The sequence below is a fragment of the Nannobrachium achirus genome (assembly GCF_963921795.1).
Source record: "Nannobrachium achirus genome assembly, chromosome: 14".
NCBI classification, from domain to species: domain Eukaryota; kingdom Metazoa; phylum Chordata; class Actinopteri; order Myctophiformes; family Myctophidae; genus Nannobrachium; species Nannobrachium achirus.
The window spans coordinates 45,199,085-45,218,893 of NC_137821.1; the positions used below are offsets into that span (position 1 = coordinate 45,199,085).

The 19,809-nt window shown below is 44.4% G+C and overlaps 1 protein-coding gene across 1 annotated transcript in view; it reads left to right on the forward strand.

Annotated features, from left to right (window-relative positions):
* nrxn2b (neurexin 2b) overlaps window positions 1-19,809 on the forward strand; it is a gene marked incomplete at its 3' end in the record, with an annotated part of 1,346,377 nt that overhangs the window by 1,268,376 nt on the left and 58,192 nt on the right. Inside the window, exon 18 of the mRNA XM_080741211.1 lies at window positions 12,761-12,850. Within this exon, the coding sequence (XP_080597337.1) occupies window positions 12,761-12,850 (90 nt within the window). The remainder of the gene's footprint in view (window positions 1-12,760; window positions 12,851-19,809) is intronic.

Consider the following 19,809-nt stretch of genomic DNA (forward strand, 5'->3'; position numbering starts at 1 on the left):
TTACAGGCTGCAAAGCCGACTGTGAGCCTGTCAAGCTGTTTCACTTTCTGACATTTGACAATTAACTCGTATAGCAGCAAGAACGAGAGAGAGAGAGAGAAAGAGAGAGAGAGAGAGAGAGAGAGAGAGAGAGAGAGAGAATAAGAATGCAGGGCGGACGCATGAAGGGGAATGGTGGGGGCCAGAGGGGGCCTTTCACCCTCAGTTGCAAATCCTGCCCCCTCAGTTTAAGTTTTATATCGTCACTGTCGGGCAGAAACCTTGTACCTCCGAGTTTCAGATTTATACGTCTTATCGTAAAGTAAAGCCCTGCTTTATCTTCCAAGACTATTGCGCAAAACTGGTGAAAATAGCAGATCTACAAGCACACAACGCCTCGCGACGCGAGCCGCTGTGTGCTTGTAGATCGGCTATTTTCACTAGTTTAAATCATTTTTAACCCTAACCCTATAAATACAAAACCAACGGTATTGGACATTTTTATATATTAAAACAATATATATTTTGTTGGTTGTCGAGTAGGTTTCTACTCGACAACCAACAAAATATATATTTTTTAATATATAAAATGATATGTGCCCCCCTCGCCGTTTTCAACTGCCCCCCCTCGGTCATTTCATCCTGCAGCAGAGCCTGGGTGAGAGAGAGAGAGAGATTGGTGGAAAGATGATGGATGTGCGATGCAGAGGCGATGAACGGAGAGAGAGAGACAGAATAAGGAGAGTGATGAGAGAGCATCAGGGAGATGGAGAGAGAACAGAAAGAGAGATGGGATGGGGGGGGGGGGGGGGGGGCTGAGTGCTGGACGGTTATAGGCCTGGTGTCACAACTGTGATTGATGTTACAGAATACTAAGCAACGCAAAAAAAAACATGTGGAATGCATTGCATGGCGGCACACAGGGGGACTGTATGTACAGTATGTATGTACATGCTGCATACATACATACATACTATGTATGTATGTATGCAGCATGTAGACACGCACATACATGATTCACAGATTCACAGATCGTGCCGATTCTTGGCCATCTGGCCAGTGATGTATATCGGACCAGTTACCCATATATGAAGACCCCTGGTACCCATATATGGAGATCCATGTACTGTACTGTATATGGAGATAATTATGCTGTGAGAGCCCAAACATGCTTACTAAGTTATTCATTATGTGAAAGTCCTATGATGTCTATGACATCTGACATCATGGGCTGTCTTGGCCATCTGTCTTGGCCATATATGGATTCTGTTAGTGTGGTATGTGGCCGATGTGGCCTCCATATATGGGCATTCCCATATGAATTCCTGTTAGATATGGGCTCAATATTGATGACATCAGGGAACTCCATGTATGGGCATAAAAAGGATTCTCTTAGTATGACATCACAGTGAAGTCAGAGGGTGATGTCAGAGCGGCAAACGCATAGACCCAATTACCCAATGTCTCCAGGTTTAATTCAGAATATGTATGACACTGATTTACTACGACACTATATGGCACATTAGGAGTTCACTACTCAAGTGTCTTATTTGGTCTTCTTTGGTCTTATTTGGTCCTCAAGTGTTTTATTTGCATTGCAAGGACCTCCTTAACTCTGAGAGTGTACAAAATGTCCACCGAAATGACCCGAGAGTCAAAAGTAGCAGATCTGCAAGCTCGGAACACAGCGCGAAGTGACACGTTTCGAGCTTGTAGATCTGTTACTTTTGCAGGGTTTTTTTATTTGAATCCTGAAAAGTGTCCGTTTTGGATATATGAGGTTTATACCTGACAGAGACGATATACTATATGCATACAGTACTTTTCGCATACCATAGTATGTACAGACACACGCACGCACACACACATATGCATATGCAATGCATATTGCACACACACATGAAGGCGCACATACATGCTTCATGCATAAAATGCATGCACACACAGACTAATTTGCACGCATGTATATACTAGCATTTTTCACTTCACACACAGAGACACCCAATTCCGGGCAGATAAATCAATGCGGGAGAAAGAGAGAGAGTGAGAGAGGGAGAATGTGAAAGAGAGGGAGAATGTGAAAGAGAGGGCAGACAGAACGAACAAGTCTAGGAGAGCGTTTCGGGAGACATGAGGCATTCAGGGAGAGAGAGGAGAGAGAGGAGGACGAGCGGGCAGGCGGACGGAAACGTATCAGGAAGCCAAAGACAAGGAAGGTTTGAATAGAGGTAAAAAGTGCCAAGTTTGTTCTGCGGCTGGCAGGGCTTCTTTAAACTGAAAGATGTGCGGGAGCAAATCATCACTGTCGGGCAAGAAACCTCGTATCTCCCAAGTTTCACATTTGGACGTTTTTTTCCCCCTGCTTTCATCGCATGAAACTAGTGAAAACAGCAGATCTACAAGCACCGCGAGGCGTTGTGTGCTTGTAGATCGGCTATTTTCACATACTAGTTTAAATCATTTTTAAAAATGATGAATACAAAGCGAACGGTTTTGGATATACAAGGTATCCACCCGACAACGACAAAATACTGACCCTGTGAGGGAGAGAGACAGAGAGATAAAGACAGAGTGAGAGGGAGAGAGAGAGAGAGAGAGAGAGAGAGAGAGAGAGAGAGAGAGAGAGAGTCACACAGACAGAAAGCTGTGTGTGATGGAAGGATCAGGGCACAGACTGTGAACTGAAGCTGTTAAAGCCGTCTTCTGTGAAGCTACATGGGGAGGGACATCAATGCTCTGCGCCTTGAACTTTCCCACCGTTCTCTGTGTCTGTCTCTCTTTAACTTTGTTCCTAGTCTACATATCTGACTTACTGGTTTTCTCCTGTCGAGAGAGAGATAGTGAGAGAGAGAGAGAGAGATTTTTTTCAATTCAATTCAAAGGATGTGAAAGGTAGATAAACTGGGAAATTATGTGGATCTCAGGATCAACATAGATATACTATCTAAGGCAATCTGGGAACCCAGATTCGGTTAAAATAAAGTAAATAGTTAAGTAAGTAAGTAAGTAAGAGAGAGCAGTGTTACCATACTTTAGTCACAGTCTTTTGAATACAATTTAATTTAGTTTTAGTCACATTTTACTCATCTGAAATGTTTTAGTTGACTAAATATGATATGATATGATATGATATGATATAACTAAATCTACAGTTGATTTAGTCCAGACCTTGATGGCACGACAACCAAGCATAAAATCACTTGTCTTAGTTCTACTGGATCTACTTGTCCACTATAGTCCCTCCCTAACGTTTTAGTGTAGTTATTGGTCAGTAGGAATTCATTTCCCAGTGGATTCGTCGCGTCAGTGCAAGCACACTGGCAATTACCCAGAAATTTCTAGTTTTATAGCTTTGGTCATAGTTTAGTCAACAGAATTAACACTGGGAGAGAGAAAAGGGTAAAACAGTGGAGAGAGTGAGACAGAGGAGAGGGATATTATCGGAGGAGGGAGGCGAGTGTATGATAGCCAGAGGATCATCTTCCCTCTGTCCCTTAATACAGCTCTGTGTGCCCGGGGGGCGGGGGGTCAGAGAAGACCAGGCGGAGGGGTTTGTTGTTCAGAAGGAAGGTGCCACGGGGTCAGTCTGAAGGCGGCGGAGACGCCAGCGGAGACAGGGAGGCATCAACATACATACCTCCATAGTTACAGTACCTCCACGGCTCTGAGGTGGAGCAGAGTGAGAGGCCGAGACAGCACAATCCCCTATATAGGACAAACAAGTGCCTTGTATTAGAGAGTTCTGCCAATGCGGGGTCAGAAACAGCGCCGGTCACGTGGTTCATGTTACTCGAAATGTCACTTTTCCCCTCATTGACTCGCATGCATTCTGTAGACTTCCGGTTCATCGCTTTGTCACTATTCACCAATAGATGTGTATGTAGAAGACCTGGCCCCGTGAAGTGAACAGAGATTTTTGTAGCCTACTTTACTGGAGTATTTCAGATTTCCAATACTTTTCCTTCTACTCCACTACATATCAGAGGCAAATATTGTACGTTTAACTCCACTAATTATTTGAAAACTTGAGTTGCTAGTTACTTTGATTATTATTACAAAACATGCGATGCGACGCATTGTGAGCTTGTAGATCAGCTATTTCCAAGAGTTTTATACATTTGAAAACTTGAAATAGGACATTCTGCAAAACAAGTACTTCTTTCATCCATTTAGTCTGTGCACACCCGTGGGAGTAGATCCAGTCCAGTCTATACAACTGGACCACACACAGTAGGACTATATAGTTTGCGTGTGTGCGTGCGTGCGTGCGTGCGTCCGTGCGTGCTTGCGTGTGTTTGTTTTTCTACGCCATACAGGCAGAGCTATAGCCTAGGAAACCAAAATCCTGGGTGCTCCACTGAGACGTACATGGATGGAAATATATAACAAGGTTTAAACATTCATGAATCCGTTTCAAACATGTGCACATCATGAAGTGACTAAACCGAGTCAAGATATCTGCACGTCTGCGTGCTGCAACCATTCATCTATGTGAGAAAGTCTTGCATGTGCACAGTAACGTTCCAACAGTGTCAACTTCACTGTCTAGTTGAACCCGTCTAAGGGTCCATTTTTATCGACTGACGCTCGCGATTTTCCGTGTGTGGTGGGGGCAGGAAAAAAAAGGAGAACGACAAAAATCATTTAAGTATAAGCTTGGGACGTTCGCCTGTCACCGTTCAATGTCCCCCGCACCTCCTCTCACCCCTTCCCCTCACCCTGCGAGTTCTTATTGGGCCTCGGGCGCTGTGCAGCTGGTTCTGATTGGATCCCGCACAGTTGGAAGGTATCTCCAATTAGAGGCCTGTGGCTATGGGGATGACAAGACAGAGAGAGAGAGAGAGAGAGAGAGAGAGAGAGAGAGAGCGAGCACACAGGGGAGCCAAGACGAGAGAGAGAGAGAGAGAGAGAGAGAGAGAGAGAGAGAGAGAGAGAGAGAGAGAGAGAGAGAGAGAGAGAGAGAGAGAGAGAGAGAGAGAGAGAGAGAGAGCCAAGTAGTGCAGAGCAGGGGAAGGAAAAGATTTGCTTGAGGTAATTAGAGAAGTGACAACTTTGATTTCCAAGAGCGGGGGCTTTCTCTCTCTCTCTCTCTCTCTCTCTCTCTCTCTCTCTCTCTCTCTCTCTCTCTCTCTCCCACTCAGTCACTCTGACACACTGACACGTACTGTAGGATGAAGGCTGCTAGGGATAATGAGAGGAGAGGAGAGGAGAGGAGAGGAGAGGAGAGGAGAGGAGAAAGCAAACGATCGTAGTGATTACACGCGCAGATTCGTTGAAAACAAACGTGAGAAGATATAGACAATAGCATGCATGTGAAATCAGAACACAATGAGAAAAACTACAGTTAATTTGCTCAGAACGTCGTGACCTCTCAAGGCGGCCGGCGGATCCGAAAACGATCCCTCTTAAGTTACCTAACGAGAAACCGAACGAGGCTAGAGCGAGCCTGACAGAGAGAGAGAGGATGGGAAGATATGAGAGAGAGAGAGAGAGAGAGGGAGAGAGAGAGAGAGAGAGAGAGAGAGAGAGAGAGAGAGAGAGGGAGACGTGGCCAAAGGCCAACCATTTTCAATGTAATCTCCATTCTCGTGGATGGATTTCCGATGCGGGCGTTCTATACAAGGACATTTGGCTGACTCTACAGCTATATGATATACAGCCCACACGCACACAGGCACGCGCATGCACGCACGCGCACACACATGCACACACCGATGCACGCGCACACACACGGATAGATACTATGCAGCTGTTCATGCTCATGAGTCATTACACACAACCACATGAACACAGACAGATAGTGGTGTATAGTAACTAAGTCAGTTTACTCAAGTACAGTACCTAAGTACAGTTTTGAGGTATTTGTACTTCACTGGAGTATTTCCAATTATCAATACTTTTACTTCATCTCCACTACATCTCTGTGGCAAATATTATACTTTTGTTACACTACGATTAGTTGAAAACTAGCTACTTTATAGATGTTTATTAATATGACAAAACATCTCATGTCAACATAATCATACCCACTTGAGCCAATATACATTTTGTCCATTTGAAAATAGACAATCTACAAGCTCACAATTCTGCCTACTTTTTACTTTTATTCAATTACATTTTCTACTAACAGAGTCTATATTGCAGTTTTGACACTTTTACCTAAGTAAAAAAACACGAGTACTTTTTCCACCATGCACTGCACACTGAGAGACACACACATTGAACACCACATACACAGAGATAGGTATAGGGAGAGAGCAGAAGAAACCGACAGACAGACCAGAGGCAGAGGGAGACATTTCTCTGGCAGGATGAGGTGTGTGATTCATGGCCGTGGGTTGTGTGCTGTGACTCTGTGAGCGTGGCCTTCCTTCGCCCATCATCGCTATACACCCGCCACGATGCAGCGTTAGCCTGGCCTGTCAGACACCTGCGGGCGATGTTCCGCGCCCCCTGGCACGCCATGTCACTCTCAACGCCCGCCCGCCCGTCCTCTAGCCTGCCACTGCGTTCCCCCTACCGTGCCTGGCTGACACTAGTCTATCAGTTTGCCCTTTCTCTGCCCCTGGCACTGCCACTTGCACTAGCATTGGCATTGGCACTGCGGCTGCAGCTGCGACTCCACCGCTGGGTGCTGGGTCACCGATGTCCGTCCCTCGCTGACCAGGGGATGGGACGACGGACCCATCTGGGCTACGGGACGCGGGCATGGGAGAGGCAGCTTCTTGGCCACTATAGTCATAGTCTTTACAAAGATGACCACAATCCAGCTCTTGCCGCCCGCGAGCGTATACATGCATAAACGAGGACGCATGTGAGAATTTCACGGGACCGCACTCATTGAAAATTAATTACTAGGGCGCGTCAACCGCCTCCTGTCTCATAGGCACTTAATTTAGTTTTAGTCACATTCCAGTCATCTGAAAGGTTTTAGTTTAGTCTAGTTTTAGTCGACTAGATCTATTGATATACAAACATGTACTTTGGCGGGCCTTGATGGCGTCGCAATGCCGGATTTTACACTTGGTTGCACGCTGAAAATAGCAAGCTCGCAGCGTGTCGCGTAGTGAGCTATCAGGACAACCCTAGCCAGGACACCTGCACTGTTTCACGGAAACAGAAAAGTGACTGTGCAGTCCGATCGGCCATTATACGCCTGTCGATTACGCCGAATTCATTTCGTCTTGACTACGCCGGTGTCCTCGTTTGAAGTGAACTTTGAACAACAAAAATATCACACACCACCTCACAAATACAATACCAGAGAAGGGCTTGATTTACCGGTACATTTCTCATCTGTTCTCGTCGGGGAGCCAGGGGCCGATTTAGATATTGTTGTTGTTTTTTTTGTTTTAGTTTTTTTACAAAGCGAGGGAACAGTCTCTGGGAACGGAGCGAGTGTGATAATGGTGGTGTTAGGGAGGAGACGGGCCCAGCTGTGTAATCTATCCCATTCTCATGCAGAGCAGACGCTGGATGGTGCCGAGAAGAGAGCCAGAATGAGGGAGGGAGGGTGTACAGGGAAAAAGTTTCAATCCTTAGCTCCGAATGACTTATTTCTCCAAGGATCCGAAGACAAACAGATGTAAACAAACAGACGGAACAGGACACGCAGGAATTGCTCAGCCTGACCAAAATGAATAGTAGACTGTTAGCAGCATCCATCCATCCAGGCTCAAATCGAAGCCTGCAGGGCCGTACGAGCTTTCCTTCAGAACAACCAGCTTGTTTTCTGTGACTTTATTTGATGGTGATTGCGAAGAGGGACTGGAAATGTGGAGAAAGAGTAGAGAATCAACACTGCAAATTATCCTTAGTAGCCGAGAATGGAACCCATGTGGCATCATGCATCATGCGTATACTAACCACGCGTTGGGTTGGGATCCGGAATCGGAGGAACCGGTTCCAACGTTGAGGAACCGGGAATCGGTTCCATCACATTTGGAATCGATTCTAGAACCGGTTTTATCACATTGTCAGAGCTGGTTATGTGGACTTCACGTCTTCTATACAATTAGAATACCATTGGTTCTCAAACAAACCTTTACATTTCAAGGACCACCATAACTCTGAGAGTGTACAAATGGAGTGTTCCATTCGTACACTCCCAGAGTTACATACCTGTCGGGGTCCATTTAGAACACCCTATAGGAATCGTTAAGAGGTATCCACATTAGAACTGGTCGTTAAAATCATAAAGGATCCCAACCCCCTCAAAACATCTTCATGTTACTTTACACGTTCTCACTCCCGTTGCCGTCAGATGGGTAATGGCTGGGGGGCGGATTTGACAGCACGGCACTATTTGACGTTTTGAGGGTTCGCAACATTTGGCACGGCAACTCCCTTGCCTGCAGCTTGCTTCGCAGACGGCATGCCGTCACCCTCTCTCTACTTCTTGGGTTTGAGCACGGCACTGCATTCCAGTGTGCAGGCGGTGTTATGGGGACATTGTAAAATGACGGATATACCCCAAGTCATGTCAAAACGTTTGCCATTTGGTCACGTCTTGTCCCACGCTGCCACTATAGACGTATCCAAAGAGCACTGCCCTGTGGGGCTGCTGTATAACGTATTATAGTTACAGAAAATGTGTGAAAGGACCGAGAGAGAGGAGGGAACAAATGAAAAAAGAGGGTGATGCAGGCGATAAGCATCTTGCAGTGGCCCCCTTAAGTGCGTTGTTTAACACTGGCCACTAGAGGGAGAGCTGAACGCCTCCCATAAATATCCTTGGAAGACGTGGAGCAGCCAGCTAGGTCACCTCCAGTTGATTAGTTTCAGCTGCTTTAAGGACAGCTGCGTTTTTCCCAGGTCTGAAGAAAGCAGGAGAGCAGCTTACTCACCGTTATATCACTGTTCTCCTGTACTGTCTGTCCCTGCCTCTGCAAACGCCTTACACTCATTCTTATTCTAGGTTTGTTTTCCTTTGCATCGTGTCCCCTCCCTTTCTCTCTGTGTAGAAATCTACCCGTTACGCCACATCTTCAGTATAGACTTGATTATGCTTATTTCAGTGTGGTATCAAGCACCGAAAATAGCCGACCTCCAAGCTCACAAGTGCGACGCTGATAAGGAGAATTGTATATGTTTATTTCAAACATTATATTTCACTCTTTATAAACTCTCATTATATACACTCTCTGAACTTTTGAAACCTGACATAGTAATGGTTGAAGCCCCCATATTCAAACTGGTTCTTCCAGTTTGGCTCACAGACCTCATGTAGTGTGTGTGCTCTTTTGTTTCAGATTGCTAATTTACAACTGTCTGAGCTTAATGTATTGAAAGTCTTTTGACAGTGTTGTCCTCTAATATCCATGTGTGAGGTTTGTCTCAGTCTGGCAAAGGTGTTAGGGCCTTGGTCCGGCCTCCCTGGGTTGTGGGAGGAACTTGGCTCAGTATATGAGATGATGTTTTGGCTGTATGCTGGAGAGCTCTCACGAATAAAACCAAGAACGTTGTACTTCGTTGTAACGGTCGGACTACACCAAGCCGTTTCGCGCACGTCAGTGCGTATGCGTGCGTATGCGGGGCGCGCGCGTGTATGCGCGTTTTGGATAGAGCCAATGTATATCAATTCAGCCGGCTACACCAGGCGTACGGATAGCGCGAACCACGGATACGCTTTCCCTAAAAATAGGATCGGTTCTATTTTTTAAGCTCGCGTATGCGTTTTGTACACAGACTATCTGGTCTTCCTCACATATAGTCCCTTCTTGGTGTAGCCTGGAGCGTGTACGCATACGCGAGCGTCTTCACAGACAGTACGCGCGTATGCGCACATTTTTTGCTGTAGTCCGGCCGTAAGCGTTGACCGCACGGCATGTGAATGGCGGCCTGTGAGTCATACATACTTCCCACCGAACATGTTCTGTCTTCTATACCCGTCCTCCCAATCAGAGGTGTAAAAAGTACACTCACATACTTTGTACTTAAGTAAAAGTATCAATACTGCACTGTAGAAATACTCCGTTAGAAGTAAAAGTCTGGAATTCAAAATGTACTTGAGTAAAAGTACGAAAGTATTGGCATCAAAATGGACTTAAAGTACTTAAAGTAAAAGTAAAAAAAATGTTTGAAAATAGCAAATCTACAAGCTCACAACGCGTCGCATCGCGACCCGTTGTGAGCTTGTAGATCAGCTATTTTCAAATAGCCAAGGAATAAAATAGGGCTAAAGTGGATTAATGTATGTTTTATAATATTGTTTATATCTGCAAAGTAACCAGTAAAGTTTTCAAATAAATGTAGTGGAGTAAAAGTACAATGTTTGCCTCTGAGATGTAGTGGAGTAGGCCTAGAAGTAAAAGTACTGAAAACTGTAAAGTACAAATACCTCAAAACTGTACTTAAGTACAGTACTTAAGTAGAAGTACTTAGTTACTTTACACCACTGCTTCCCACCGAACATTCTTTCTTCTACACCTGTCCTCCCAATCACTTCATCCGTGTGCTCTCTCTTTCTCTCCCTCCCTCCCTCTCTCTCTCTCTCTCTCTCTCTCTCTCTTACTCTTACTCTCTAGCTGTCTCTCTCTCATTGCATTCTCCTCTCATTCTCCTTGTATCTCCCGTGTATCACCCAAGCGATTGCATAGGCTACATAGGCCCTACCTGCACAAATAGGAATGCACGCACGCACGCACGCACGCACGCACGCACGCACGCACACACACACACACACACACACACACACACACACACACACACACACACACAGTAGTGTGAGCCAGTATACTAACTGCGCAGGCAGGCGTGGGTAGGGAGACCCCTGGGGAGTACAACGAGGTACTGCAGTGAGTGTACTGAGGTGGTCTATTTAGAGCATTGCAGCAGAGAGTGGGAGAGAGAGAGAATATAATGGGAATACAATGGACAGATTTACTCACACACGTACTTGCACGGCCGTGTCTACTTTTCATGCACTTAGACTTTGATCACAGACAGTAACTCAGACATACCGCTGTAGTACAGGCATTACATTGCACTAAATACAGCGCTAGTTCATGCATCCTAGTCTGGAAACCTCTGAAAAAGACTAATCTGCCAGTACAAAAATAGGGACCGTACCTATGTTCCCCACTTATCCCTCAGCAGATTTGGTCTGGCGTTTTTTATTGGATTTCGCTCACCCCCGAAGTTGTGGGGCACCAATCGGGACCCAGTATGCAAGGCTTTTTTATTACTCACCCCTTGGAAATGCAGGTTCCACACAGAGATTCCATACTAATAGCTACGCAGTGATATTAGTCATGCCATTCTAGATGAATCCAGGCCTTTTCTTTGAGCCAAGCTTACATATATATTTTTTTTATATATATACTGTATGTATATATGTGGCGTAGAGAGTCGCAGCCCCAGCCTGAAGCCTCAAAAGTCTAGTATCTGCTCTCGTTCCATAAGGATGTCCCTTTGGAGTGATGGTTAAGATATTGGACTTTCACTCGGGAGAACCGGGTTCGAAGCCGGGTGGGGAGGTTCGGATCACCTCCGTTACATTGGTGCCGTGACCCAGATCCGGGCTTCCCCGTAGGAGGAGGTCAAAGGGGTGTGAGTGTGGCGGAGAGAGTCGCAGCCCCAGCCTGAAGCCTCAAAAGTCTAGTATCTGCTCCCGTTCCATAGGGATGTCCCTTTGGACTGATGGTTAAGATATTGGACTTTCCCGCGGGAGACCCGGGTTCGAAGCCGGGTGGGGAGGTTCAGATCACCTCCGTTACATACTGTATATACTCCCAATTCATTTAAACGCCAAAATATCTTTGGCAGTGAGTGCCATATCATTACTCCTAGCCATTAGCCCCAGCAGTCTCCCAGCACTGGCAGTAACCCAAGCCCACCCACCATTATCCATGAGCAGTTCCCCCAACTCCCGTCTTTAGCTCTGCAGATATACAGTAGCGTCGATAATGTCTATCTATAGACGATAGCGTCTATGTAGCCTACTTTAAGCACCATAAACACGAGGTTGATCGCCGAGAGACAACAGGTTTTGCTTCGGTGCCACATGTTTTCGGCACGCCAACCATTAAGCGTCTTTCACGCGCTGATGAAGTGACTCTAATTACCGAGTGCTTGATTAGGAGGTTTGAAAAGGAAGCTCTACAGGTCAGGAGTGGCAACCAGCCCTGGCAGTTCCCCTGTTTCATCATTTGGTGATTTTATTTATTTTTTATTTTTTTGCTAATCAGGAAACCTTTGCGAAGAACGGCAACAGAAAATGTCTTCCTTGAAAATAACCATGAAATGTGCCCTTGTTTTGATTATCGCAAATGATTTAACCCATGTTTTATTCATGACGATGATTTCATTTTGTTGCCGTTTCATTAATGTACGGTGATGTTATAACGGTGTTGATGCTTTTTCAATGACTTGCTGATCATGTGTTTCTGATGTGCTTAATTTACCTAATTAATTGATGTTTCTTTAAATGTGTTCACTTCTGCGCACAGCTACCATAAGTTGATCGCTTTAGACGTCTAGATGTAACCGTATCATAACTAAATAATTCATAAACATGTTTAACTTGCTATAGCTGATTAAAAAAACCTCTGATATTAAACCCAAGGTAACTAGAATGCTGTTAACCATGTCTAACCAGCCGAGCCAGAACCACAAAAAAGAAACAAATCCTGTCCAAACCTAAAGCTGCTTTTTAAAGTACTATAACCTGCTAAACCTTTTGACCATGTTGCCCTTCTCTTCTAACCTCTAACCTTTCAACTTCCAGATCTCTTTTTGTAACCTCTCTGAATTTGTCTCTTCTCCAAATTTCTCCATAAAGGGAACTTTGATAGTGAGCGCCTGGCTATTGCTAGACAAAGAATTCCATACCGACTCGGTCGGGTAGTTGACGAGTGGCTACTCGACAAAGGTAATAAAATCCCTTTAACTCCACACTAATGATCTCACCGTCTAACCTACCGTTTAACCACAGCTCTGGGGGAGGTGCAGTGCCATAACATGGTGGATTAACATTGGCTAGTTTTTTTTTTACTGTGTGCATACCCTCATAATACTTTAACCACATGAACCCTATAGCCAACATTCGACAGACGTACATATAGCTTATCTGCAAGCCCACAATGCGTCGCGCACGCGACGCAATGTCAGCTTGTAGATTTGGGCTATATCAGCAAAGACATTGAGTGCAGAGTAAAGCCTGGGGCTATCGAAGCTACAGTGCATAGGGAAAAATTGTTGCGGACCAAGTATACAGCCCTGGGGGAACTCCGCTTAACGAAGTACACAGGGTTTAAGTGGTTAACGACCTTGACTGTGATTGGCCACTCGACCCACACAAGCCATTCCCCCCTCAGGCAATCTCGAAGTCCATGCGATTCTGGAAAACAACCCTAGTTAATAAAACAAAAAAAGAAACATTGTCGACTTATTATCCACGGACCGTATGCATGTGCTACGGTACAAAACTTTATCCCTGTTCCAAGACTATAAGTAAGCATTGCTGAATGTACAACCTAGCACGGTAATTGGCAATTTACTGTGCCAGTTTGGAGGCTGATATAATCACAGTCACAATAAGAAAAAGCACCTTAAACTGGGGCTGCACCTCTCCAGAGTCTTAACCTTCCCCCAAATAACCAACATAACCTCCCGGTAACCATGGCAACCTTGTAAATAGAGAATATTGATTACACCGTCTTATGCTTTATCCTTCCTGTGTCTGTTGTTTTGATGAATGTGAACTTGCATAAATTATGATTACATTCAATTATTCATATGCCCCCCTTCCCCTCCCCAAAGAACAATATTATATAACTCTATTACTGCACATTTTGCAGGAAAATAACGAGACCCCAACTGAAAGTCATTAAAAGTTAAAGGGACTGTTTGTTGTTTTGCTCAGTAATGACTCTTAGGTATCGTCTGCATTATTGTGGGCGTCGCTTTCTGCCCCAAACAGGAAGCACATCAACTGACACCGAGTTCTTTTTGTTTTCTTTCTTCTTCAAAATGTGATCCTGTCAAAGTGATGATAATTTAACCCTTTGAGTGCCAAACGTCCCAACCTCCTTGTCTTCTTCTTCTTCGTCTCGTGCTGTGTTTGTGCTGCTGAAGGTGGTTGATTCTTATAAATAACACACAAGTGAATGAAAAATAAAATCTGAGATTTACATCAGTAGGCTACGTAGGACTACTCACAGTAGGTGCATATGGTACGGTAGGTGCAGCGACCTGTTATGACTCGTTCGCAAATGAGGGAGAAAGGGTAACCACTAGGGGTGTAACGATACACTTGAACAACGATACGATACGCATCACGATACATGATTAGCCCTATTCACGGCCCGCCCACTCAGCAAATTTCTCAGCAACCTCCTGGTGCTGACGTCAGTTTAGAAGGGGAAACTAACAGAAATAGCTGGACTTCAAAATTATTATTTTGAACGGTAAAGTAAATTATAATGCTTTGTGCCTTTTACTATCTTGTGTTCTTGATCGTGCTAGCCGTATTTTATACTTTACCATTCGGAAATTGCATTAAATTTGCGACTTCTGTGTTAACTCTATGGGCTTTTAGGAGGGTTTTACCCTTCAAAACGTGACGTCAGCACCACGGGGATGCTGAGTGGGCGGGCCGTGAATAGGGCTAATTGGTGATACAATACATGGACGATATTGGATCATTCATGGCGATACGATACGATTCGATTTAATGATTTAAAATCGATATAGTAACTATTTAACAAAGAAATTAAATCTGTGTAAAATGTGTAAATAATCTATTATTATGGAAGTAAACGCTGTGATTATCTAGCAAAGACTTGGACATTATATTTCAACTCACATGGGTAAACCCACCTTGACATGGACACAGAGATTACACACATTTATCGATAGACCAAGAGTAGTTATATGGAGTGGAAAGGTAATTAGACCCCTCTTTTAAATTTTCCCTCTTAAAATTGCCAAATACAAGGCACAAATACTTAGTTTCCATACAATCAATTACATGCAATGCAAAACGATTTGATACCGATTACCGCATTTTAACAATACTATACGATACAAAGCCAAAACGGTACGATATTGCTTTTGCAAACGATATAGTAGATCATCGCAAATTAGAAACGATTTTTCGATTCAGTTACTATATCATTACACCCCTAGTAACCACTGGTTACCTACTATAACACCATGGGTAATAGAAAAGACTTTGACTTGACGTTTTGGTGTAGATGGTATCGTAGCGTTATCTTCAACCACAAGACTTTGGCATGAGGTCTGCATTTTGTATTCAGTTTGCATTCAGTCAGTAAAGAGTTCAGTGTAATGAAATTCAAATCGCTTAAATTACAGGCATTAGCTCATTACCTTGGGGCAGACTTACTTTTAGATCGCATTGTGAATACCAATTACACAGGGAAGGAATTCAAAGACAAAATGTGTCACCAAGAGCTAAATTAAGCATTCATGTGACAGTGGAACGGGATAAACGGGTGACTCACATGTTTATTTCATGAAAACAAAGCGACACGCAGCATTCACCACCAGATTTAACCAATTTAGGCCTAGAATTATTGAATGCTTTAACTATTGAAAAATAGCAGATATATAAGCTATACATGCGAGCTTGTAGATCTGCTTTGGGGGGGGGGGGGGGGGGGGGATTTGTGCACATTTTGTACTTTTGGAACTCAAATCTCTGCTTCCGGGGGGTCCCTGGAACAACATATTTTGAGATGGGGGTCTGCGGCCAAATAAATGTAATTTTGGGGGTCCTTGAGAACAGCTGATTTAGAGGAAGGATTTAGAAGTTGGGTCATAGATCGGGTCAAAGATATTCAAAGACTTGCACACATTTTCACGATTTTTCAAAAATAGCATTTTTTTTTTCAATAGTTAAAGCATAAAATAATGTTTAAAGTGGTTAAAATCTAACGCAACTCGGGCGCGTTCCAGTTATTTGAGGGTTAAGTGACTTCTCTCCGTGCACTGGGGAAATGACTCCTGCTGAGAGAAAGAGCGCTTAAGACGCAAAACATGAATTTAAAAAAGGCTTTTGTAGATGAAGGTTCAATTATGGATTGAACCAACAAAAAATTAACTTATACCCATATGCGAAATGTTTTGTGCAATGCTATGAACATCTAGAGAAAATGAGCATGAAATTGGATGATTTTCCCCTTTATCGTTATCGTTTTGAAATGACAGCAGTGCAATAGTAAAACGACATCTGATCCCCTTGTATGTTTCATAACTTTTTATGACATAAACTGTAGACCGGGGATCACTTCTCATTAAACGGGTGGGTATTTGTTCAGTTTATGATGGTGGTAGGGCCGATCTTGGCTCAAAAAGCAAGGTCATACAGTATATTGTCGTTGTCGGGTGGAAACCTTGTATGTCCAAGACCATTTGTTTTGTATTTATCATTTAAAAAATGAACTAAACTAGTGAAAATAGCAGATCTACAAGCACACAACGCCTCGCGTGCGAGGCGTTGTGTGCTTGTAGATCGGCTGTTTTCACTACTTTTGCATGACAGCCTTATTGTGCGATGAAGCAGGGCTTTACTTTGCGAAAGAACATACACATTTGAAACTTGGAGATACGAGGTTTCTGCCCGACAGTGACGATATATGCCTTGAGAACTTTAAAGTTGATACTGTTTGCTCCACACTCCTGCTAGACCCACATCTTGGACTGGATCAGTGGAGATCAACAAATCTGTGTAATCACGCACACTTGGGCCTTATATACCCGTGCGTGCCAGTAGGACTGGTGGTGGGTCTTAAAGAAATATCCACGTTTTAAGCGAGGTGGGGTCATTCCCGTACAAACTGTATGAAATATGTCAGGTGCAGAGATAGTCTCGAACTTCGAAGGCGAGGCATTGTTGGAACAGCCACAGAATGTCCTATTCTGCGACACCATGCATACATACAGACAGCATGCATGCACTATTAGATTATAGATAGATTATACATAGATCTATACATTATACTCAGATTATACTCAGATTATACATAGATTATGCATGCATAATCTACGCAGACCGCTGCGTTATTGCAGACGATTGTGTTTTATTTGCAGAGGGGGGGACTTGGGTAGTTTATGATAATGGTAGGGCCGATCTTGGCTAAAAAAGCAAGGTCTTATAAACATGCCTTGAGAACTTCAAAGGCAAGGGCGTTGTTGGAACAGAAATTCCTATTCTGCGACATAACATTATGCATGCTTAGCAGTCTAATCTACGCAGACCGCCACGTTATGCTATGCAGACGACTGTGTTATATTCGCATAGGAGGGAGGGGGACGTGGGTACAAGAGGACGAGGAAGTAGTGGACTTTTCCAGGCTCAAAGGGTTAAAGCTATCGATTGCTTTGACGTGGAACCAGATAAAGCTGAACCGTGAGAGATCTAAGCAGAATCTAACCACCTAACAGCAAACCAAACCTCACCCCCAACAACTAACCACTGAGGGCTTCTCCCCTGAATCCCCTTCTTCGCCCCCCCCCCCCACCCAACCTGAACCCACATTACCGTTATTTACCACACGGTGGGTCGTCACGCTATAGGAAGCCCTCAGTTCTAACCATGTTATAAACAAGATTAACCTTTGAGCACAATTGGGACCGTGGATGTCAAAATTCTTTGGAAGAACTTCTTTGGAAGACAGGCTGCGCAGATCGTTTTAAAAACAACCGAAACAATAAAGGCCTTTTGGGATGAAACCAAATAAATAGCTAACTAAGTTCTAAAAACCCTTCTAAATGGAGGAGAAAAAGAAAACACGGATTAGAGAATGCTCTGTCCCCAGACTCCCATTCGCCCCATTCCCATAACACAAAACTCAGAGGGTTAAACCATTTTCTAACTAAATCCCAAATTTTAAAAAGTCGAACCTATACTTTGTGACCATTTTGGGCTATAAACTCCCAAAAAAAAAATCCAATTTTCTGTTTTCTCGTTGAGCATAAGAAATGGAATAAGGGTCCCTTTAACATTTATTGTTTTCACTTCAGAGGAACTGAAATTGTGTTTTCCAATGTTTACAGTTGCACTGTACTATACTGTATGTGTCATCTGCTGTGAAGGTTCAATGCTGTTTTGAAAATGCCTCGTTATGTGGTGGATGTGTGCTGTGTGCGAGTGCTGTAATGAGAGCGGGGAACGTTTTCTGTGCGCTGCTATTACCTGACCTGGTCTTTTTCCCTTTAATGTTCCAAGCTGTGGAAACTATACACAACAAAATCCTGAGCTTAAATTTAAACAGAAACCCTCGGCAGGTTCATTTACACACCGCCAGAGTTACAGCAAACGCCTCCGATTTTATTGTGGACATGAGGATTTGCTCTCCCAAGTCACTCGGCGGGGTTGCTTGGTGATCGTATTACTGCCGTGCCCCAGAGGGCACTCTCACATGCCTCGGAGCCCCTTGACCAGAGTGAACACCAAACACCAGCCCCCGTGGGTCTCCTCTCTGCCTTTTCTTTTCCATTTTGCGTTTCCGTAGTGTTTCGTCGACTTCCATAAGAGGACGGATGGGGGTCCACGCGCCTTCTTTTTGGGTCCCATCGGTGCAATAACAACGCTGTAGAGAGCTTTTTGACTAATGTGCTGACGACGTTCATGTGCGGAAGTTATACTGGATGAAAACAAAAGGATAATCGCTCCGGAAATGTGCTTTGTGCTCTGCAGAATACAGTGCATAAGGCTGGAGAGCCATTGGTTCAGGGCCTCCCTGCAGGGGCGTCACAAGGGGGGGAAAAGTGGGACTGAGTTACTAGGGCCCAGGGTGGAGGGGCCTTCATTATTTTATACTTTAGCTATTGAAAAATATCAGATATACAAGCTCACAGCGCGGCACCGAGTGCCGCGCTGCGAGCTTGTAGATCTGCTATTTTTAGTAGTCGTGAATATGTGTGCAAATCTTTGAATATGTGTATTTTCTAACTAAACTTTGCTTCTGGGGCTGGGGGTCCCTGGAACGAAATATTTTGAGATGGGGGTCCGTGGCCAAATACATATCATTGTGGGGGTCCTTCACATGAAAAGGTTTGAGCACCACTGGCATAGAAACATAGGTTTTTCAAAAAAACCTTAGAAGGATTTGAAATATTCAAAGACTCACTGTGAGCTTAAGTATATCTGCTATTTTTCAATAGTTAACGCACAAAATAATGCATTCCCAGTCTAAATGGGTCAAACCCCCTCCCCCTATGAAGAACATTCATGGGGGGGGCGGGGGCGGGGGCCCGCATTGAATCCTTGTACCCATGAGGGTCCAGAATTTGGTGCGACACGCCTGCCTCCCTGGCTCTATCTCCTTCTCCTCCCAGGACTTTGAGGCAGATCAGAGCGAACATCCCCGTCCCTCTCGGTTCCCTCTTGACTAAATCCAAAATGGCAGCCATTATAAGGGACCCAATAGAGGGGGAAAATAAGAGTCCCAAAAGTTTCTAACGGCTCAGTCCCGGGCTTAAAACTCGTTCAGATGTGGCCCTGTTTTCCTCCTCGCCTCTCTCCTCCCTTGTGATGGATCTGTCATCCTAAATCCTCTCTGTCTCTCTGTCTTTCTCCAGCTCTGTTTATCCGCTTGTCCTCCGCATTTTTCCCCCCCGTCTTCCCTCCTTCTTTGTACCTCCCTCTCTTGTCATTTTCTTCACCTCCCCTTGCCAGTTGTCTCCCGAAAACCTGGCAGGCGTCGCGGCTCTCTCTTTAGAGGCGACAAGAGTGACACGAGAGATTCCCGATTTCGCCGGGGAACTCCGCCGCCAAGAAAATAAATAAATAACCGTCAAGAATTGACTTCTCTCGGTCGCTCCCCTTTTTAAGAGATAAGCTTACAGCTCTTATCCAAAGAT